Consider the following 23,606-nt stretch of genomic DNA (forward strand, 5'->3'; position numbering starts at 1 on the left):
CCTTTCGAACAAAATTATAGAGTAAATTAACTTGATTTTGACAAGTTTTTAAGGCTTGTTTCGTAATTAATAAGAGAATAGCAAAAGACAAAGTGGCTTTCAAGGTTTGTACAATCATTTTCTTGGAACAAGGATTAGGAAAGGGTAGAGTCAAAATGTGATGGGACCTTGGACCCTTGATTAATGCTTAATCATGTACTTTAACAAACACGTCAATTTGTGAGGAACCCCTAAAAGGAGATCTGCGTAAAGTGGTTTTGGTGGGCCAATTAAAGCGGATTTTCGTTCACTAAATGCCAGCCGTTGCGCCATCTTCTTTGCCAAGGTCCAATAGTAAATCATATTCAATCTTCCTATCTTATCAACTCTCTCTCTCTTTTTAAAAAAATTATTTATTGTTAAATAAAATATTAATAAACAACTTAAAAAAACAATTATTAAATGTTTACAATTATGTCACATCAATATCTTATTTTTTCAATAAAAAAAATAAAAAAGCATACTCTAAAAAACATTAGTAAAAAGAGTCATATTTTTCTATTTGGGGGTTGGTTTATTCATTATAAAGGAAGTCATGCTGTCCTTTATATTTGACCTTAGAAAAAAAAAAAAAAAACTAAATCTGCTTTGGCAACATGGCTACCACATTTTTATTTTTTATTTTTGCAATTAATATGATACTGCAGACTTTGTGGGTATTACGTTTTGAAAACATGTAGCCATCTAACTTATGGAAAATGTTGAGGTATTATATTTTTTTTTATTACAATTCTCTTTTAACTTCATAGTGGTAGGCTGGCCGCATCCAATATTTTATGAAAATAAGTGTCATGTGACAATCTATTTCGGTGTTGATATGACAAGTTTTATGTCGATTTTGACGACAGTTTGTAAGCATGATAAGTGTCATGTGGTGTGATATGTGATAATTTACATTTTAATAACTCACGTAATAGGTGTTACGTGGATTGTTACATTTTTTTTTTTTTCCTAATAAAATAAGGGAAATGGGTTACAAGGGATCGTACAACAACAAAATGGTGGCCAACCCAACAACAAAGCCCAAATAGAAAAATATAGCACATAAACAATAACAATAACAGACAGTAGGCAATGATCTCATTAATGATCCCAAAAAAATCATTAACAAGCCGAGCCTTTCCAAAGGCCTCACAAGGCGGTAATAAGTGGCAATAGGACTCTGTAAAGAGTCAAATACAGTGAAGACAACAACCATAATTAAGAGGAGGTTGCAGAAAAGGTAATGTAATAAATCAGTTAGGAGCCGTTGAAGGACGAACATCGGCCCAAAAAGTTTTTTCCACAAGATCAATTTGTAATGAACTTATAATAAAAGCTGTAGTATTCTTAGATTATTGGCTAATTGCATAAAATGGTGGTATTTTCCATCCCTCACCCCCCAAAGCTAAGGCAGGACTTAATTTGGGTAATTCATTTTCATTTTCAATTACACTATTCACTAATAAAACAAGTGGTCATAAAAATTAGAAGCTTTAGGATGTTGTCTAAAAAAAAGAATAGGAGATCTCCAAGGTTAGTCATGACCAAAATTTTTGGGTGTGAAAATAGGTACATAAAACTTTATTGATTATTATATGAGTAATGCTATATAATATGCTATCTTTCGTTTGCTGAAATTTTGATAAAAACGTATGGCCACCCACAATGATATAGGATCTTCAAATGGAGAGTATTATTTAATGATCAAGATTTTATTTTGTTGTTGTTGTTGTTGTTGTTGTTTTTTTTTTTTTTTTTTTTTTTAATGATAGGTCCAGACAATGGAAGGATGAAGGGGGATTCGAACTAGTGATCCCTGTTTCATTAGGCGTAATCCACATCCAATTAAGCTACCCCTTGAGGACCTATTTTGTTGTATTTAATGGTGTACATGGTGCTACATTATTTAAATTTTTTAAATTACATGATAACATATATTTTAGTAAATCTATAAAATATAGTATGAAATACAAGTTATTTTGGTAGCAAATTTGAATACAAATCCTATTATTTCCTAAATAAGATTTATGCTATGTAATGTAAGAGTTTTATGCTCTGAATCTTTTATGAAACGAAAAGAGGTTTACTTATTCAGAAACAATTTTTTTTTTTTTAATTATTTTTTATCCCATAGAAGCTTAGAAATGATCAAATTATAGAATATAAATAGGAAATTGATGGAGTTTAATAATTTACTAAGTTGAGGACAGTTTTTCTATAAATTAGGTTGGAGAAAATTTCTATAATTTAATTTATTAAATTAATGTATAAATTCTCATAGATATTTTATTTTCAACCCAATTTGGAAGAAAGTCTATCTTTTATTTTATGTTATTTTAATCTATTCAAAAAAGAAGAATTACCGTTAAGATTTAATGTTGTTGTATCTAATAGTGTAGATGATATCATATAATTTCAATTTTTTGAAAGACATGCTAAGATATTTATCACGTTGCATCATTTTTACGGTTAGATTAGAAATAACAATCTTAATTTATGATTATTTAACTTGAAATGGGAATAAAAAAAAGGAAAAAAATAAAAATAAAAATAAAAATAATATATGATGAAACTAATCTCCTTGCTGGGCACACACACACGTGCTACATCATTATCATCATTCATCAATCTTTTCTTCAAAACACAAAGACACAGACACACACAGAGACAGAGACAAAAACAAACCTCAGATCCTTTGGGAATCCCATAATTCCTCTATAACAACCACCATATCTGACTCTTTATTGGATTGTTACTAATATACAACGTAGGTATATACCTAATCTCCTTCTATTTCTCTCTCCATAATCCAAAACTAGTTCCCTCTGTCTCTCTCTGGAACTCAAACCTGTCTTGATTGAAAGCTAAGTCTCTCTTTGATACACAAAAGTGTAAGTGTGAATGTGAAGAAAACGACACCAAAGGATACCCAGAAAGTGTTCCTTCAAGACCCAGCAAAATCCATGCCTCTGGTTCCTGAATATACACTCTCTTCAATACCATCATGACCATTCTCAATTGAGTTTTTGTGGGGTTTCTGTGATCTAGGTATTTCAGCTGAAAATGGGTTGAGGTTTGGTGCAATGTGGGTTGTATTGGAGCGTTTCTAGCTGTACCGGCTGGGTATTCTTTCGAATCTTGAAAGACTATGGCGTTGTTCCGGAAGTTCTTCTATCGGAAGCCCCCAGACGGGCTTTTGGAGATCTCTGAAAGGGTTTATGGTATGTTCTAAAGGTTCAATTTTTGTGAATTTTGGTCATTTGGGGGTTGAAGATTAATACGACCCAAAAAAGTAACGGATTTTTTTTTTAAAATTTTCTTTTTTATTTTTTGTGAAGGGGGCGGGGGTCTAAAGATTAATGGGTTTCTGTTTAAATTCTTATCATTTAGTTATAGCATTGTCAATTTCCATCATTGGTGTTAATGGTAGTGCCTCTGTACATTGTAATATATATATATATATATATATATATATATATATATATATATATATATATTACAATGTTTGTTTGTTTGTTTTTATTTGAACAAAACTATGAAAAGAGGATAAAAAGATGGTACGGGCTGTCCATGGTTCTACACATTATAATCAATCTAATTGAGAGTTGCTCAATGTGTAATTAGCATCTTTATATATCTTTGGAGATGGAAATTCTGTATATGAAGCTTATATTATTTATTGGAAAGCACTAAGAACGTCAGTGATATGGAGATAACCTCCATGTCAATTAACTACCGAAGCTGAATCTGTTGTAGTGGAAGTGGAACTGTTAAATGAACAATTTGTGTCACAATTTTTAGTATGGCTGTATTGGCCAATATATTCAGAGAAACTCTTTGGGGGGGGAAAATGTTAAATTTCCATTGTGTAGCAATATTCTTTCTGGGTGATGATGTAAGTTAGTAAATAAATGAGGCGTAAAGAAAAGATAACTTACCAGAAAATCTTGGACGAACTCATTTCATATTGAAACTGGTGCAGTGTTACTCAAGCAATGTTGATGTTCATCACAAGTAGTTTTGACTGGCCATTGAATTATATTATCTGAAAATGATTTAAGCCACTTTCCTTGGAAACTTGACCTAATACTGTTTTTAAGTGAAGCCCCATCAAGAAGTATTCCCATATGTTACTTATCAAAAAAAAAAAAAAAAGAAGTATTCCCATATGTGAATTATCATAATGTTAAATTTTTTTCCCAAGGTTCATACACAGAAAGTCCTTAGTTGCTTTACGAACTCTGATAGATTTTGGACATGTTATATACGCACAAGTATTGTACTGCATTTAATTCTACACATAGACACACACATGTGGACTTGGTTATATATGTGTATGTACTATTTATGCGTGCGTATGTAAGTACACAAGTGTGAATTGTGTCTATGTCTGCATTCATTTAGTCTAATACTAGAATATGTAAATTTGGTTTCCAAAAAACACATGGATTAAATTGCAATTAATCCATTTTATTTGCTGTAAAAGCTTAAAGAAAAATGGCTACCTTATATGTATAGTCTTTGCTTGTTGCCTTATTTTGAGTGTTTTGGAGGACATGTACATTAGACCCGAATATGAAAATCACATTGCTTGTTTTCTTACTGTAAAAGGATTTACAGAACATTTTACTTATATGGCTCTGATCACTCTGTTTGCATGTGTAGTCTTTGACTGCTGCTTCACCACGGATGTTTGGGAGGAAGATGGATATAAAGTCTACATAGGAGGAATAGTAGGTCAACTCCGTGGACACTTCCCTGATGCTTCATTCATGGTCTTCAACTTCCGAGAAGGAGAGAACCAAAGTCAAATTGCTAACATATTGTCCGAGTATGATATGACGGTGATGGATTATCCACGACACTATGAAGGGTGCCCATTACTCACAATGGAGATGATCCACCACTTTTTAAGATCTAGTGAAAGCTGGCTGTCACTTGGGCAGCAAAATCTGCTTTTGATGCATTGCGAACGAGGTGGATGGCCAGTTTTGGCTTTTATGTTGGCTGCCCTCTTGGTTTACAGAAAGCAGTACACTGGGGAACAAAAAACTCTGGACATGATTTACAAGCAAGCACCTCGGGAGCTTTTGCAGTTAATGTCACCACTGAATCCAATGCCTTCGCAACTGAGGTACCTTCAGTATGTCTCCAGAAGAAATGTCGGCTCAGAATGGCCTCCACTGGATAGGGCACTTACCTTGGACTGCGTCATTCTTAGATGTATTCCTAACATGGATGGAGCAGGTGGTTGCCGTCCAATATTTAGGCTATACGGACAAGATCCTTTTATGGCTGCTGATCGGACCACCAAAGTTCTGTTCTCAACTCCAAAGAGAAGTAAACTTGTTCGGCATTACAAGCAGGTCAATCTGAGTCTTTTAACTCTTCCAATATGATTGCCTTTCTATCTGTGAATTTAGTTAGGGTTCTTGCTGGAAGAGAAAGAAGAACTTATCTTCATTTAATTACGTAATTGACTTAGATCGGTTGCCCTTCCTAAGATTTATTTCACTTTTAGAACGACTAATCACTTTCTGTGCGGTTTGTCTAGACTGTGTTTCATAATTTTTTTTTTTTTTGGTGGGTCATAATTATTCATGTTTCTTTCTTCCAGTAAATAATACTGGTTACCAAAGGTAAAGCTCATAATCCTTGATTCTGATACTGCTGATGTATGTGACATAAAAGTGCCATTACCTAGTGTTGGTTCTACCAAGCATATGATATAACAGTTTATAAGTTTTTAATCCAAGACAGTTATCACCATTAGCATATAATGAATCTGCTGCATTCTGTAAATTTTGCCCATTAATAGTTGCCTCGAATGGAGAGGATATCCACCTTTTAAAAATGGTAAGTTGTTCAATTCACAATGTGAGAGAAAACATGTAAATGTCATAAGACTGTTGCGTGATGATCTATGCTTGGAAATAATTCTGGCCATAGGTCAGCTAATTAGATGAATAAACAACTGAATAAATTGAAAATTTGCTTATGATGGTTCCATATGTGATTTTATTATTATGGTCATTGTTGTTGTTATATTATTAGTTATTTTGCTTTATGTTGTATTGAATATATCTTTATGAGAATATATGGATTGGTCAGTTTTTGAGAGATGAAGATTAGAGCAGAAGAACACCATAACAACTGAGAAAGGTTTTGCCAAAAGCAATTGTCTTAGTTCTTCATATTTTTGGTCTTTTTCTATTTCTACAAAAGAGGTTTTGGTATTTTTCTAATTCGAATAGAATAAATCTTCAAATATACAACATTACTTATAAAAAAAAAAAAAAAAAAAAAGGAAAAAAAGAAAAAAAACTTCAAAAGTATGCTTGCCCATTTTAATCAAATTTAAACTGGCTGTAGTGACCTTGTACTAAAGATAAATCCAAATTCTATTACAAATGTTGAACAGCCCATATATTTAGAGTGACTGGGTCGGTACCTTGTCACCATTTGGAATGGTTAAGTCTCTGCCACTTGTTAGCCCAGTCAGGAGCATAAATATTTGTTTCTCACGGTTTCATTTCTCTTTATGTTGATGCATTGCCCATGAAAGGGAGCACAAAATTGCATAACAATTTACTTCTACATTATTCTAATGTGATTTTTGTTCTTACCATCTTGTAATGCAGGCAGATTGTGAACTTGTTAAATTTGACATCCATTGCCGTGTCCTAGGTGATGTTGTTCTTGAGTGTATTAGTTTGGATGATGATCTGGAACGTGAAGAGATGATGTTTCGGGTTATGTTCAATTCAGCCTTTATAAGATCAAATATTTTGATCCTTAACCGTGACGAAATTGACATCTTATGGAATGCTAAGGATCAATTTCCCAAGGATTTTAGAGCAGAGGTATTAATCGATCTCTCCCTGTTCTTAATTATGTTTGGTACAACATATTTAAGAACTATAAGGATATGGACTTAATCATGAGATTCCCAATATTTTGGTGAACCTGATTATAACCTCATATAATCTTTATTGTAATGGTGTGTTATATGTCATTTAGTAGTTCTTGGATTCTGCTACTTCTCTTATTTGATCTGACAACTTGTGAAGGTTCTTTTTTCGGAGATAGATGCTGCTACTCCTCTTGTTCCAATTGATTTGCCTGGTATCGAGGAGAAAGAAGGCCTTCCTGTGGAGGCATTTGCCAAGGTTCAAGAGATGTTCAGCAATGTGGATTGGCTAGATCCAAAGGCGGATGCAGCACTAAGTGTGCTCCAACAAATCACAGCATCCAATATCCTTCAGGAAAGATTGGATACCTTTTCTGTGTGTGCTGCAGAAACAGGTAGCTTGTTGCCAGATTCAACTCCTGCAAAAAAAAAATCAGAAACCAATGCCTCCGAAAACAACGCCAGGAGTCCCTCATCGATGGCTGTGCTCCAACAAATCAAATCATCAAATGCCCTTCAGGAAAGACTGGAGACCGTTTCTGTGCCTGCTGCAGAAGGTAGCTTGTTGCTGGATTCAACTCCAAAAAATCTAAAATCAGAATCTAAGGCCGCAGAAAAAAACACCAGAAGTCTCACGTTGATGGCTCAAGGGAAACAATCTATTCACTCTTTTAAACCATCTCTAGATTCTATTTCAGTTGAGAAGAAGATTGAACCCCAAGAGTTACAGATTGCCCTCCAACGGCCTGCCAAGTCTAAGATCATATCTCAAAGAGGACCTCCAACTCCCCTATCAGCTCCAGTTTCATATGCTGGTTCTTTGCAAGGCTCACCTCTGCCTATATCAAGATACCATAGTGCACCCTCGGCCCTTGGCATTACAGCTTTGTTGCATGATCATGCCACATCTAATAGTGAAGAAGTCAAGCATGCGGTGACAGTATCTTTACCTTCCCCTGCTACTTCAGCTTCTTCTATTTCAAATATAACTAAACCTGTAGAGCCAATTAATGTGCCTATTGCTTCAAAGCTAGCACCTTCATTGTCCCCTTTCTCAGTGCAATCTTCAATGGATGCTCTTATAACTACTGGAAAAACTTCTGCTGCTCCTCCATCTCAGTTGATGTCTCCACCAATTTCAAGTACGATAGATTATTCACCTCCCCAACAGGCCGGGACCAAAATACAGTCATTGTTGCCTCCTCCCCCTCCTTTTTCAGGGGCATCTCCATTGTATGCTACCGAGAGTTCACATTCAATCCCCTCCCCCCCTCCTACTCCATCTTCTTTTTCAGGGTTATTCAAGAACTCATTTTCAACTCCTCCGCCACCTTCACCCCCTTCTTTTTCTGGGACATCCTCATCTTCCACTATCAAAAATTCATTTTCAACCCCACCTCCTCCTTCACTCCCTGCGGTTCCTACATTAGATGCTTGTGCTGTTCCTTCTGCATTACATATGAAGAACTCAGCAACTACATCTGCCCCTCCTCCACTGCCTCCACCTCCTCCACATTCTGGGCCTGCCTCAGGTCCTACTAGAACACCTTCAGCACCTTCGCCACCCCCTCCTCCTGGTTCTGCTTTGAAGGATTCTTCCCTAAAGAACTCTGTTCATGTTCCGCCTCCACCCCCTCATGTGAAGAACTCAGCAGCTACATCTGCCCCTCCACTGCCTCCACCTCCTCCATATTCTGGGCCGGCCTCAGCTCCAACTAGAACATCTTTAGCACCTCCGCCACCCCCTCCTCCTGGTTCTGCTTCGAAAGATTCTTCCTCAAAGAATTCTGCTCATGTTCCGCCTGTACCACCCCCTCCAGTTCCTTTTGCTGGGTTAACAAAAGCTGGTAGTGCCTCTCCACAGTCTCACTCGGGAGTTAGAAATGGAAATGTACCTCCAAATATTCCTGGACCGCCTTCAGGTACTTCATTCAGTCCAAAAGGAGTGGGCCTATCACGCGCAGGTCCCAGACATCAAGCTCAGCCTAAAAAGAGCAATCTTAAGCCATATCATTGGTTAAAGTTGACAAGAGCCATGCAAGGAAGTTTATGGGCCGACGCACAGAAAGCTGATGAAGCTTCCAAGTATGCATCTTCTTTGTCAATCATCTTTCCCTTACTTTTTGAAAATGGTGTTTTTAGTTCATGTGATTCTTGTAGACATTTTATTGGTCTTATTTTTCTTATTTGTGACAGGGCTCCAGAGTTTGACATGTCAGAACTTGAGAGTCTTTTCTCTGCAGCTGCACCAAATTCAGATCATGGAAGTGCAGGTGGAAAATCAAATCGTCGTGCCTCTGGAATGAAGTCTGAAAAAGTTCAGCTGGTTGGTGTTTATCTCTATTTGTATGGAGCTTATTTATAGTTGTTTTATAATGTGAAACAACCAGGATTCACCTGGTTGTGGCCAGTAATTTTTCTCAAGGGGCAGTGTTGGGGTTGCACTGTTCAAGCTAGGGGTGAAAATGCGGGCGGATAATAACCGCCTGCATCCGCTATCCGCACTTATCCACAATCCACAGATGCGGATGTGGATAGCAAAAACTAATAATCTACAAATGTAGATGCGGATAACGGTTTTAAGGTATGCAGATACGGATAATATTTGCATCCACATTCTTTTATATATATATATATATAATATTTTTTAATTTATGTTTGTCGGATTTGTAATGTATGTTTCTTATATTTGCTAGATTTGTAATGTTGTTGGATTTCACTTTTAGAAAACTCTTTTAATTTGTTATGATATATATATATATTTTTAATTTGTTATGATTAATTGTCTTATATGTTTTTCATTTATTATTATTATTATTTTTTAAATGTTTTTTCTTGTTACCAACTATAGATTTACTAGAATCTAAATATTAAATAATGTATGTGACGAAAATTTATTGGCAAAATGATTAGAAAGTGTGATATGAATAATAGTGTTCAACTATAAATAATTGTGTGTGTGTGTTTACTAGAAGCAAGAATTAGTGAATTACAATTTCAAGGTCTAAAACGCTCATTACCTCAAATGCGGATAGCAGATAATATCCGCATTTATTATCCGCATTTACCGCACGGATGCAGATAGTAATCACATGATGCGGATGCGGATATCAAAAATCATTATCTGCATTTTGCGGATATTACTATTATCTGCATCCGCATTTTCACCCCTAGTTCAAGCTAGGAAAACAAAGAAAAAGAAATTTGGTTTGGGTTGGTCTCCTAGTTCTTACGGGTAATTATTGTGGGTTAACACTCGAGCTCTTGTTAGAGAAATCTATATTGGGCCTATGTGTTATAAAATTTAGGGAAGCTATATTTACACTCCTTAAACTACCATGCAATTTGCAATGTCCCTCTTATGTCAAGATTTTTTGTCAACTTAAATGGCAAGCGAATCACGTGACCTACACATGATGCAAATGTCCATTATACCCCATGAAATTTGTAAAAATACAACCATATCCTTAGTTTTTTCTAAAAAACTTCGCTGGGAGGTGACCCACAGCCAGCCTTGGGAGGATTTTTATGATTTTTTTTTCCTCTCTCAATTGTTTGTATCTTTTGCAAGGTATTTTCGTCATTTTAGGTCACCTGAAATGACCATTATACCCCCTACATTAAGATTTAACAGAAAATTCTAACAGAGGGGGCATTACAAATTGAGTGGTAGATTGGTAGGATACATTGCAAAAATTGGAACATTGGGGACATTGCAAATTGCGTGGTAGTTTGAGGAGGGTAAATGTAGTTTCCCTTTAAATTCATTACTATTATTACAAAAATATGTAATGATAGTAGAATACCATTAGATGAAGCATTTTGCACTGAGGGTGTTTAAATTGCTTTTTCCAACTCTTATGATAGAATACTATGTTATTACTTGAAGTTAAAGTGTTTGAATCTAAAGGCCCCTGAGTATCAGGTTTGGTGTTTACAATTTGTGTAGGTTTTAATTTATTTTCTTTTTGGGTGGGGGGAAAAGGGGAGAGCTTCATTTTTTAATCTGTTTGTGTGTCATATGCATTATACTTCCCCAGCCACTAAGAAACCTATTTGCAGTAACTTTTCTGTTTCTGAGAAGATGATGGTTTTCATGAAAATCATATGATCCTTCTATAAAATAGACTATAACAGAAGTTTTAGGACCGGGAGAGGACATCGGAGGAGATTAAGTTCTTATTCTTCAAAACTTTGTATTTTTGGACAACTACATATGTTTCTCCTGTGATGATTAGTAATAGTGATTTTCTTGTTCTTTTTGCTCCTTCTAGTTAGGTGTTTTCTTTTGAGTTCACTGAACAGGATTAGACCACCACCCTGGTTTAAGTAATAAACCTGCGACTTTTTGACAAAATAAATATCTCCTCACCTTGTTGCTTCTTGCACTTTTGTGATGCTTTCGAGTGAAGATATAAGATAATGATGGACACAAAAGAGATTCATTTAAAGAAACTCTTTTTTTGTCAGAGAATGGTAACTGTCTCTTTGATGAGTAACAATTTAATTGTGAAAAGCTATGCTTCAGAATTGAGACTCTCCATCCCAGCATTACCATGTTGGAAGTTTCTAGAACATGAAAATATTGCCCTTGTGTTTCTACAATATGCTAAGGCAAGAAACCTTTTTAGTCTCATACCTCAAGGAATACTTATGAGTGATGACTGATCATTTGGCTGAGCAATTGATAAAGGAAGGGTACTATTTTTCATCCTTAAGATGTTGGAAATGGTGAGTTAGTGACTCATATTCAGGGAACTTAGAAGAAAATACTTTTGTACCTTGAATGGAGATGGATTTTCTAGCCTCTGATACCATAGTGATAATTCATCCACTGGAGACTTTGGTTGGTAGGCTTTCTGGTGGTGTTTTTCATATTGCTTTTGAGTGCACGAGAGAGGAACCCCCCCTCACATAACCTTTACCCATTATTCTCCCATTTAAATTTAAAATAGGAAGTATAATTGGTTAATTTGTAATCTTTTAAAAGTTTTATCATACAACTAGTTGCCAATACTCCCTGTGTCCTCAAATTATAGTCCTCTTTGACACAGCATACATTTTAAGAACATTAATCGCTTAAACTGCCTTCATTCCATCATTATTGTTTGTTCAAATTTGAGTTATGCTCTATTGCATTTTATAAATGCAATGACAAATGGCATTGTGGTAAAAGTCTAAAATTTATGTATTTTTTTCTTTTGGTCATGGACAATGATTTTTGGGACAGCAAAAACGAAAATGGACTATCAATATGGGACAGAGGGAGTATGTTGGAAGAAAGATTTTAAATATGTAAAAGTGATCTGGGACACGTGGAAAAGAAAGTAGGTATACAAGTCAAGGTTCCTTGAATTTATGACTTAGGAGTAGATGATAAAAGGGATGCTTATAACTAAAGATGAGGAAATGCACAAGTGAAAATTGATGAGGTGATTGTTGATGTCTCCGTCTTATACATTACAATTTTAATCTCTTGTAAGAGGCCCATGGGATGTGAAGAAGTAGAAGACAATTGCATGTTAGGTCACTGTTGTTTGGGTGATCAATTTGGATGGATAGGACTGTATACCTGGTAATTGTAGGTTTTTTGTTTGCTCATAATATAAATAGTGGTGTAGTTGCTAAAAATCATTCATTTAGCAGGGTCCTGGAGAGTTGAACTTCATACTAAATCTTGCAGACCAAATAGCCAGGTGCTTTTGGAGCCATAGTTTGTATTATGGCTTGCAAGAGTATTCTTTTTCTCATTTTCAGCACATAGAGAAAACCTCTTGTTTATTGTATTTTTGTCTGTCATCATATGTGCATTATAGCTTCTTCCATTTTATATATTTTGTCTTGATAGATAGATAATCGCGGATAGTTTTGCTGCCTCATATGGAATTTACTTGTTCTTGCAGATTGAGCTAAGGCGGGCCTATAATTGTGAAATCATGCTTACAAAAGTTAAAGTTCCTTTGCCTGAATTGATGGTAAGTTACTCCTTATGGTATTCTTTTTTTTTATTTTTATCACTCCTTATGACATTCATTTGCACATAAATGCTTCTTTAATGGTTGAGTTGAACTTGAGGTTCTATAGGGTTATACACATCTTACAGTTTCGAAGTGAAAATTTAAACTTCTAGCTTGTTCATTTTTATATAAATGATTGACATATTATTGCTCTCCTTTGACTCTATTACTTTAACCAATTTATTTGCTCCATCAAGACTTTTTTTTTTGATAAGTAACTCTTACATGTAGGCACAATGTACTAGGAAACTGTTTTTATTTTTGATAAATAATCGAGATATCATTGAAAGCGTAAGGCACGCCCATGTATACAAGAAGGATATTAGAGAAGCCACCTAGGTAGTAGGGGCAAAAAGAACAATGAAATCATGAAAACTAATCACTAAAGTAGAAACATAAGCAATTGTTCAAATATACAAAGTGTTGAGAAAAAAATATTTTAACTCTAAAAACCTCTTGCGGTCCTCAAAACACCTATAATTCCTTTCCTGCCAAAGACACCACAAGAAGCACAAAGACACCATCTTCCAAACAATGGCATTCTGAGTGCTGCCGACGGTCCGCCAAGACATTCCAAATAGCACAAGCAACCTCACAATGACGAAGAAAGTGATCTGCACACTCCATTCTTTTTGCACATAACACGCCAATCAATCATGATGACGTGCCGCTTTCGGAGATTGTCTATGATAAGGATCTTCCCTAAGTTCGCCGATCACACAAAAAAGGGCACTCTAAACGGAACCTTAGTCTTCCAAACACTCTTCCAAGGGAAACGAAAACCATCATGACAACCCATGATATTGTAGAAGGATTTAACACCAAGCAGTCATCTTTTGGAAGGGACCCACCACAACTTGTCTTTCCCTTCCTGTCTCATTCTTACTAAATATAACAACCTGTAAAACGAGGCAAAGGCATTCGCCTTCCAATCTTAAGCCGCCTTAGCAAATCTCACGTTCCACTGAATGGCACCTCCTGAAAGTTCCATGTGAGTCTTAACAAGATCATCCCTTGTGCGAGCAATACCAAACAAAACTGGAAAGACATCCTTAAGGTTCATATCCCCACACCATAGGTCATGCCAAAAGCTAATCTTGGAGCCATCACCCACTTCAAATATGATGTGACTATATTACTTTCCCCAACCCCTCATAATATTCTTCCATTAACCTACCCCATACGTTCCAGTAGACTCGCTAGAACACTACCCTCCCAATGAACTTCCATATTTAGAATCCACCACTACTCTTCACCAAGCCTCTCTCTTAGCCCATAATGCCAAAGCCATTTACCCTAGAGAGCATGATTGAATCTCAAAAGGTTTCTAATTCCCATCCTTCCCTCAGGGATTGGCTTACACACCTTCGGCCAACTCACCAAGTGATATTTGAACTCTTCTTGTAGTCCACCCATAATAAATCATGTTGGAGCTTCTCAATATAGTTTGCAATAGTCGAAGGGAGAGGAAAGAGGGACATGAAGTACATAGGTAACTTGGAAATGGTGCTCATGATAAGGGTAATCCTACCACCCTTGGACAAATACAACCGTTTCCAACTAGCCAACCGACGTTCAATCTTCTTGATAACACCATCCCATATATGCTTGGCCTTATTGGAAGCCCCCAAAGGAAGACTGAGATACTTCAAAGGTAGGGACCCAACCCCACATCCCAAAATCAAGGCCAACTCAGCCATATTATCAACATTTCGCATTGGAACCTATTTCGACTTGGCTAAGTTCGTCTTCAAACCCAACATAGCTTCAAACAATAAGAACAAGCTCCGTAAATTGTCGAGATGATTTGGGTCGGCCCCTATATAAAATCAAAGTGTCATCAGCAAATATAAGATGAGAAATATCAACTCCCGTCCCCACAGAGAAGCCAGACAACAAACCTCCACTCACAGCAGATCAGTAGAATGTTTGGAAACAGTAACTACATATTTCATAGATTTTATGAAGGGAGAGTTTGGTTCAAGGTGGGGTTTAACTAGGGGTGGCAATTCAATAGTGCCCCTATATTCTGACTGGTGTAATTATATGATCATGAAGCCTCTTTTATGATCTATTTCCCCCACCATCATCACCTTAAGCACTGGTCTGCATTATTTTTTCTTTAGTTTTTGAAATTAAATAAAATTTTAATTCCAAGTTCAATCCCAGGACTTGGATATTATGACTTCTCCGGGCAATGGAATTCAGTTTCTATATATTCTCAAGCTTGATGTCCAATTCTAGACACATTCAAATTTTATGCCCAATTGTAGCTGTATAGTTGTTTGTGTCAATAATGACTATTTTGTACCTGGAAACTTTCTATATATCGTCATTGAATAGCAAAAAGTATGAAAATATGCCTGATGATGTTACCCATATCAGAAAAAATCTCATGATTGTTGAATTGTCTAAAATTGGATCTGATGTAATGGAATGATTACTTTTTTTTCAGGTATCCCACATATTTTTTGCATTTCTTTGTGATTGTTTCGATAAAAATTGTGTGAATCATATGATAATAATCTCTGGATCAAGTTGTTTGGAATTTACTCTATAAATGTGTGTTTGTGTGTGTGTGTGTGTTAATTCTCTTCTGGGTTTAACAATTGTGCTGTTTGATAAATGCCAAGTTGCATAATTATTTGTGTCTGCATGTCTTTTCCCCTGAAGTGTGGTCCTGCATATGTTGTTCAAATTCTTATTTGGTGCCCATCGTGAATTTATTCTTTCTTCTTTCTAAACTTCTTATGCTGCATTGTTATCCAACTTTACTTGTAATTTCATTTATTTGCTGTTCAGAAACTCTCTACAATATGTTTAGTTAGTTTTTGACTTGACTGTCGTACATAAGTTTCTGGTGTTACCAAGACACAATCATGGACAAACACAAACAACTTAAACACATATTAACTGAAGATCTAATGGAGGCTTATATTTACCATTGCTAGATATTGGGGAGTTTGAAGTGATATACACATTTTTAGTTAACAGATCATATCCCATAAAATGGGTCCTTGAATGGCCTCTTACATTACTGCTTCCCTGCCTATTTCTTTAGAGTTCAGTCCTTGCCTTGGATGAATCAGCACTAGATGTTGATCAGGTTGAGAACCTCATAAAGTTCTGTCCAACGAAAGAAGAGATAGAATTGCTGAAGGTATTGAATTTTCTTTTTCTTTTTCAGTTGAAATCTTCTACTCCTCCATGTCACTGAATATTTCATTTCCATTTTGAGTATAATATGTAGATATTTGTTATGTTTCTTTTGTGTTATAATCATGCTTTGGTGTTCAGGGTTATGGTGGAGATAAGGGGAACTTGGGAAAGTGTGAACAGGTGAGGGAATTTTTCTTCTTATTTCTTTTCGCTTTCTTTCTCACATGTAAGTTATTCTTTGCTTACTGTGGCTGATGCCACCATTACAAATTGAATGGACAAAATGTAGTTCTTGAATTGTAAATTGGCCTTCCTTTTAGTCGATTAAAATAAGGCCAGGAAAGATGACATACAGACGATCATCTATGAGCTGTCAATTGCATTATTTTTTAGCTTATCATTCAAGTTGGAGTCCTGCTTCTGTATTAATGCTTGAATTGTCATGATGTTCTGACTAACTGACATGTATGTTTTCTGACAGTTCTTCTTAGAATTGATGAAAGTGCCACGGGTGGAGTCAAAGCTGAGAGTTTTCTCCTTTAAGATACAATTCCATTCTCAGGTTAGATGACTATTTATTTTATTGTTTTTCCTCATGCTTTCTGTTGTTGTTGTTCTTGATGTTACGTCAGCCCTTATCTTTTATTTCTTTCAGGTTTCTGACCTTAGAAATAATTTGAATGTTGTCAATTCTGCATCTGAAGAGGTGAGTTACATTTTCATATTACGTTCTCTTCTGTCTTCAAAAGTATTTTCAGTACGGTTCCATCTCTTACACCATTTTCACAATTGTGCTTATCAGATCAGGAATTCGGCCAAGTTGAAAAGAATCATGCAAACCATCCTTTCTCTGGGTAATGCTTTGAACCATGGAACTGCAAGAGGTGAGCTCAAATTTCCTTGGTAGTACTTGTGCCTCATCTTAAAGTATATGAATTTTAGACATACAATGTTTCACTGTATACAAGAAATTAGCGATAAAGCCACTTGAGTTGCTAATGGTTATCGTAATATAGGTTTGCCATATGTAAAGGTATAAAGAAAATTTAGAACTTCAAGCCAAAAAAAAAGATATATCTTTCCTAGGCAGATTGCTATACTTATTAAAGTGCGTTGAAGTTTTAGTCTGTGTTGAAACCTGATGTGAGTGTGACTATATTCTGGGTCTGATGTAAATGTAAAAGGAAAAAACTGGGAAATTGGTGTATCTTCAATTTGTTGGCCTTATGACTGGGCGGCATATATTTGTCTGTTTTCATACTGAAACCTGGCTGATCTACCCAAGGATTTATTCTAGTTTGATATTAAGTAGTACCAACCAATGTCTCCATCCTTTGGTTGATTGGAGTTGGACCTGCAACCTCATGGGTGCCATTGGGTCATTTCAAATCCGGACCGACTTTTCCATTTATTTATGGATTTTCTGACTGCTATAGATTAATGTGTATATATGGGGCATATGTGTGTTTGTTGACATTTATCTTTATCTGTTGTGTGCTAGCTTTTCTCTACAAGCTCCAGTTGTCAGGGTTTGCTTTAACTATGCTGTACAATCATTCTTTGGAGCACCAATGCCTCTTGCTTTCTTCTTGCAGTACATCTATTAACAATATTGCTGCAGGTTCTGCTATTGGATTTCGATTGGATAGTCTCCTTAAACTCACTGATACACGGGCCCGGAACAAGAAGATGACACTCATGCATTATCTTTGTAAGGTAGAATATTTTTCGTTTTAGCCACTTCTGATGTTGTTGTTGTTTGTTTTTTTCTTCCTGTCAAGCTTGTCTCATTAACTTAAAAAAGTTAAATACATGTGCACTTGTCACTTTGATTTTTTTTTCCCATTACATGAGCTTTCACTTTAAGTTCCCACAGGAAACAAAGGTGTCTGTGGTGTGATGTAAGACCAGAGGGTTCTTTTATTTATTTTATTTTTACTTTTATCTTTTATGATCATCATTTGGCGTGTCTTCAAAAATTCATATATATTTGACTATGTATCTGATGCATTCATTTAATCTGGAGTTATGGACATTAGTAGGTGTAGAGGCCTGACTTCCTACATTCTATTGAGATTCTCTCTCTTTCTCTCTCTTGGCATAAAGTGGTACTCCCCCCAAATGGAGGTCATTTTTGTCCAGCCTCTGCCTCCTAAATGTCGGGGGGCGAATTGGGCAGAAGATTCAAAAGAGATCCGATCTTCTTCGTTATAGCCTCATCTTCACAATCCTCGTTTGACTTTGGCCTCCACGCATTGAATCAACTAGAGAAGAAGGATGACGACACAGTAGAGACAAAGAAAGATAGAGAGAGTCTCAAATGGTGCAGGAGAGGGAAGGAAGTGATTTTGGGTTTGCATCAGGGAAGCTTATCGGGGCCCTATAAAATGACACTTTTTTCTTTTGAAAAAAATCTCTAAACAAAAAACGACGTCGTATGTCCTCAATTGAAATCATTAAACATAAGAGGAGTACTATATATCCCAAAAGTTAATTTCCAAATGATGTATCACTATTTCATAAGATTTATCATTTTAGAAAGTGTGTTACCAACTCATGGGATGGTGACACATCATTTGGGAATCAACTTTTGGGAAGAAAATTTGGGATGTGTAGCATTTCTCTAAACATAAAATGATGTTATTTTATGAATTATATTTAAAAAGATAAAGTCGGGGCCGGTTGGAATTCCGTCAGAAACTAACTAATTGAATCTTTTGTTTATGGATGAATTGAGTCAATGGTGGAGGAGGGTTAGGACAAGGCATGTCTAAGGTTGGAAGTTTATTATGCAGAAGAAAATATTAATAAACTATTAATTGAAATACATGCATAACATATGCCTCTATGCATTCGGGGAAAGGATTTTAAGGAAAGTTTAAAGCATGTACTTGGTAGAAATAACTATGGTCATTGTTGGAATTCAGTACATAATATCTGACATTATATCAGTCTCTCTGAACGAGCTCACCATTGAATTATTTTGAAGAGAAAGAAATGTTGTAATTCTTGCACAATGTGGATCTATTTTCAATTTGTTGTTGGCTGTCATTTTTTTTTTGATAAGTAATAACCAGTCTAATTAAAGGCTGCCATTTTTCTTTTGATAAATAATTAATTTCATTAAAGAGCGTAGAGGGGTGCAAACTTATTACACATGATGTATACAAAGAAAGTCCCCCTTACCTCTTAAAATAAGAACAAAAATCAACAACAATTAGAAAATTAAGATTATACACCATAGTCCAACTAAAAAGCTATTTGACCATGTTGTTTTTGAGTTCTTCCCTTGTCTTCTCACAATCTTCAAAACATCTAGCATTCCGCTCTCTTCATATACTCCACATTAAGCACAATGAGGTTATCCTCCACATATCTAGAGCTGAGAATCTACCCACCTGACCTCGCCAACAATCTAACACCTGCACTGCTCTTGTAGGCATAACCCAATGATCTGAATAGGGTAAAGATCGCATTCCGTAATTTTCTTGCCACTTCACAATGGAGTAAGAGATAATCAATAGATTTTCCGCTCCTACATCCAATGCCATTCCAAAGCTATGACTCTTCTCTTTCTCAGATTATCCATTGTCAAAATCTTCCCATGAGCTGCTTTCTACATAAAAAAACTCACTCTCAATGGGACTTTTAACTTTCCAAACACTTCTCCAAGGAGTGGTTAGTTTGACTTTTGATCTTTGCTGAAGTAGCTTCTCCCTCATTTTGTCCATTTTGAATTATGGAGCGGTTAAATATTCAACGAAAAAAAAAATGGTATAAAGTCTTTGTCTGGGTTTAGTCTCAAGTTGATTTTACTAATTCATTTGGCGAAACTCAACTAAAGAAAGTCTTAATCTCAATCAATTGTGTTCTGCACTACATGGACCCTTTTGCACCATCCAGTCATATATATGGTCACCTTTTCTTACAAGGTTTCTTGGGATCTTTCAGTAGTTGATTAATCCCTGGGTACATCTTTTATAGTCATATTCTTCCCTCGTCACTGTCTACATCATTACGGTTTCATTTTACCCTATTTGCTTCTCCAGCTCCAATCAGCAAAAAAAAAAAAAAAAATTGGGATTTTTGCACACTTTTGTTTAGGAAAATTCATTTATTCTTCTTAATAATCAATTTCTGCTTGACAAGCTGTAGGTGCTTGCTGAAAAGTTGCCAGAACTTCTAGATTTTCCAAAAGACCTTGTGAGTTTGGCAGCTTCAACAAAGGTATTATTTCTTGGTTTTTTTTTTTGGGGTGTTGATTTTGTGGAAACAGTTCATTTCCTGTATTTTCTATCTTTGTAGCTCAAAGATTTATTACCATGCAGATACAATTGAAATATTTGGCGGAGGAAATGCAGGCCGTTAGTAAGGGGCTGGAGAAGGTTGTACAGGAATTAACTGCCTCAGAAAATGATGGTCCTGTGTCAAATAACTTTTGCAAGGTACTCGTGTATTGGCTGCATATGTGTTCATACGTGTGAATGAAGTTTCTCTACATATGTTGCTGTTTGATTTTCCTGCTCTGATGGATGCATTGCTTTGAGGCATGCAATAATTGTTAAGTATTCTCCTCCCAATTCATAGCTTGAAAGTATTTGGGTGGAGCAAATTCTGAAAAACCAATAGTATCTGTTACCTTCATGGCAATTGTAAAATTTGGGGGGCCCCCCGGGGGGGGTGGTGGTGGTTGGGGGGCGATGGTCTAAAGCCTGTCTAAGTTGTGATTCTTTGTAATTTGTGGCACAAGTCTTCTCTGTAGACTTTTCCTTTCTTCCCTAACTGCTTTACCATTTTCTTATGCCTTGTCATCTAATCTGAGCTCCATTACCTTTCTAGAAACATTCGCCCCCATTGCATTTCAATCCTCCTCTAGACAAGTGAATAATTAGTTGAAAATGTCACTATCTACAATTTCTTAACACGATTGGTAATGAAGGGGCTAAAAGGAGGGAAGGGGATTAAGAGATACTTTTAATCTTTATCTAATATTATTCTTGAAACTTAGGAATTAGAACATGTTCCTTTATATTGCCTCCTGGGCATGAGGATAAACTGCTTAGCCCGTTAGGGGTGAAAGCTCCTGGATTACCTGGTAACTAGTTCTGGCGGGTGAGGTCAGTTACCGGTAGAAGTTTGATTAACGGTGAGGATTGTTGTACAGTATGTGTTTGCGACGTGCAATTAATCTGAGTAAAATTCTCCTACGTTATCAAAAAAAAAAAAAAAAAAAACATGTTGCTTTATACTAGTCGAGTTCCTAGACCCAAATTGGTCAGACTTATTGATTATAACTGAAAGCTGAAATTGGCAAATATCACATTACGTGACATACATGATTTTCATAAGATAAAACTTGAAGTTATCAGTCTTGTGAGGATGATAGATTTTACGTTATTTATCGATTGATAAATTACACATGCTCCCTTGGGTCCTGAGCTCACGACTTTGCCTTTGATCCTATTCTTACAGAGAAAGGAGGTGGAGCTCGCTGGTTTGCTGTAATAATAAATATTTCAATGATATCATTAATGAATCAGTCAATGGAGCCTCTTTTTGTTTTTGTTTTTTTGTTTTTCTGTTTTGTTTTGTGTTTTTTTTTTTCCAGCTGTGAAGGTTTCTACTATCTGTATAACTAATGTTCAAAGGGTTCTGACTTCAGTACTTATCCACACCCTGACTGGCACCTACTGGGTCCATCTTTCCTAAACTTCCACCTGGTCTTTGGCCCGAGCTGTGTGAGGCAGAAACTTGTCTCACGTATGGTGTCAGGGACCAAGCCCCAGCCCACGAGTAACAGTGTGGCTTAGGTCAACTAACACAAAGAAGATACAGTTCTCTCAAAAATTGTCTATGGGTTCAAAACTTCATATTGGGAAGGAGTGTTGTTGGTTTCAAGGTCTTGATCATTTACATGGACTCACTTTTTCATTCCATTGTGGCAATTCGATGACTTATAAACTGCCCAAAACGAGTGATTTGCTCAGGTTTGAGCATAATTGATCCCATTGTGCTGACCTGATGCCAGTAAACTTTTCAGCCTTGTACAAGAATGGAAAACTGGAGTGTTTTCTGCATTGGTGGATAAAGAATCATTATTTGCCCCCTAGGGCACCTAACAAAGTAGAACATTCTGCTTGATCTAATGCGCCCATTTGAAGAGGCCATCCCTTCTTTCTTGTTTAAACACTCGCATTTGTCTCGCTACTGCGTTGAGTTTATTTTGATTATTTATCTGATTACAATTAATTCAGTTATTAATATTATATCTTTCATTGAAATATTCAGATTTTAAAGGAGTTCCTTGGTTTTGCTGAAGCGGAGGTGAGGTCTTTGGCTTCACGTTATTCTAGTGTGGTATGCATCAAGCTCATTTTGATGGAGTTGATTTTAGATGATAGCTTTCGAGATGATATACACACAGTACTAGACATATTTCTGAATTTGGATGTTTTCAGGGTAGAAATGCAGATGCATTAGCTCTTTATTTTGGGGAAGATCCGGCCCGTTGCCCATTTGAGCAAGGTATTTTTAGTCTTACAGTTTTGATTTCTCTGTAGTCCTGTTCAAACTGCAGTAGGAAAAAAGAAGTGAAAGAATATTAAAACTACTACTTCTTTATGCACCAGTTATGCATCATTTAGTAGGAATAGTTCTAGCCATGTTTAACATTCTCACTCCTTGTTTGTTTGTTAGCTTGATATTTGCCTTTTCCTTTCAAAGGGTTCTGATTTTCTATCTTTTTTTATTATTTGGTAATGTCCTTTAGTCGTATCGACTCTGCTCAACTTCGTGAGGATGTTTGTACGAGCACACGAGGAAAACTGCAAACAGATTGAGCTTGAAAAGAAGAAGGCCCAGAAAGAGGAAGAAAATGAGAAGGTGAAGGTCGGTACACCCAAAAAGGAGTCGGTACACCTGCGGACTGCCATCAGGAGTGGAAACATCAATTGATCAAGGATTATTCACTCTACATTCACCTGAGCAACACAAGATAATTGCTGCTTGGATGGAAAACCCATACAAGGAGTGAGAATACAAACTACAAACCGCAGCATTGATACTGATGGCATGGAGAATATTTAATCTAATGGCAACAATAAGTCAGCGGTTAATGAAAATGCAGGTGTACAACTGGGGAGATTTATTTCAAGCAGTAAGCCTCATACGTCCCCTTTTCTGCTTTGGAACTTATTGTAGTTTATGAATCTTGAACTTAAAGTCTTTTTATTTTTTATTTTTTATTTGAATGATTTAATTTGTTGTTTTTGGAGCAGTGATGCTGGAGCTGAAGGAGTCCTGTTGGATGAGCCACTTTTAAGATGCTCTTAATTATTTTTGCTGTAACCGCGGCGGGGTTTCGTCATTGTTTCTGTATATTTTTTGAATGATAGGCAGGTGTACAATCGTTTGAATGCATGTACAGAAATAAAATTTCATTGAGAAGATATGATAAGCTCTTGAAATAGGTTGTGTTTTGGCACCAAATAAGAAAAGAA

The 23,606-nt window shown here is 36.1% G+C and overlaps 1 protein-coding gene across 2 annotated transcripts; it reads left to right on the forward strand.

Annotated features, from left to right (window-relative positions):
- Positions 1–2,671: 2,671 nt before the first annotated feature.
- LOC132189234 (formin-like protein 6) lies at positions 2,672–23,606 on the forward strand. Of its 2 annotated transcripts, XM_059603864.1 has the most exons (18): positions 2,672–3,242; positions 4,687–5,387; positions 6,663–6,884; positions 7,092–9,016; positions 9,128–9,257; positions 12,835–12,906; positions 16,010–16,108; positions 16,246–16,287; positions 16,589–16,669; positions 16,763–16,813; positions 16,910–16,991; positions 17,729–17,823; positions 20,263–20,334; positions 20,436–20,552; positions 22,396–22,464; positions 22,566–22,632; positions 22,877–23,263; positions 23,385–23,606. In XM_059603864.1, the coding sequence occupies exons 1-17, from the start codon at positions 3,170–3,172 to the stop codon at positions 23,059–23,061; spliced, it is 4,083 nt and encodes a 1,360-aa protein (XP_059459847.1). In that variant the 5' UTR covers positions 2,672–3,169; the 3' UTR covers positions 23,062–23,263; positions 23,385–23,606. The 2 variants fall into 2 exon arrangements, with proteins under 2 accessions (XP_059459847.1, XP_059459848.1); XM_059603865.1 differs by lacking the exons at positions 22,396–22,464; positions 22,566–22,632; positions 22,877–23,263; positions 23,385–23,606 and having other exon boundaries at positions 17,729–17,818; positions 20,436–20,462.

The sequence above is a fragment of the Corylus avellana genome, chromosome ca8, assembly GCF_901000735.1.
Source record: "Corylus avellana chromosome ca8, CavTom2PMs-1.0".
Lineage (NCBI taxonomy): Eukaryota > Viridiplantae > Streptophyta > Magnoliopsida > Fagales > Betulaceae > Corylus > Corylus avellana.

Excerpts from the sequence above, each read along its gene's own strand:
- LOC132189234 (XM_059603864.1), top strand. The coding sequence starts at position 3,170 with ATGGCGTTGTTCCGGAAGTTCTTCTATCGGAAGCCCCCAGACGGGCTT. Across the intron at positions 16,288-16,588 it reads ACTTGGGAAAGTGTGAACAG|TTCTTCTTAGAATTGATGAA; the intron begins GTGAGGGAATTT and ends GTTTTCTGACAG. Across the intron at positions 20,553-22,395 it reads TGTCAAATAACTTTTGCAAG|ATTTTAAAGGAGTTCCTTGG; the intron begins GTACTCGTGTAT and ends TGAAATATTCAG.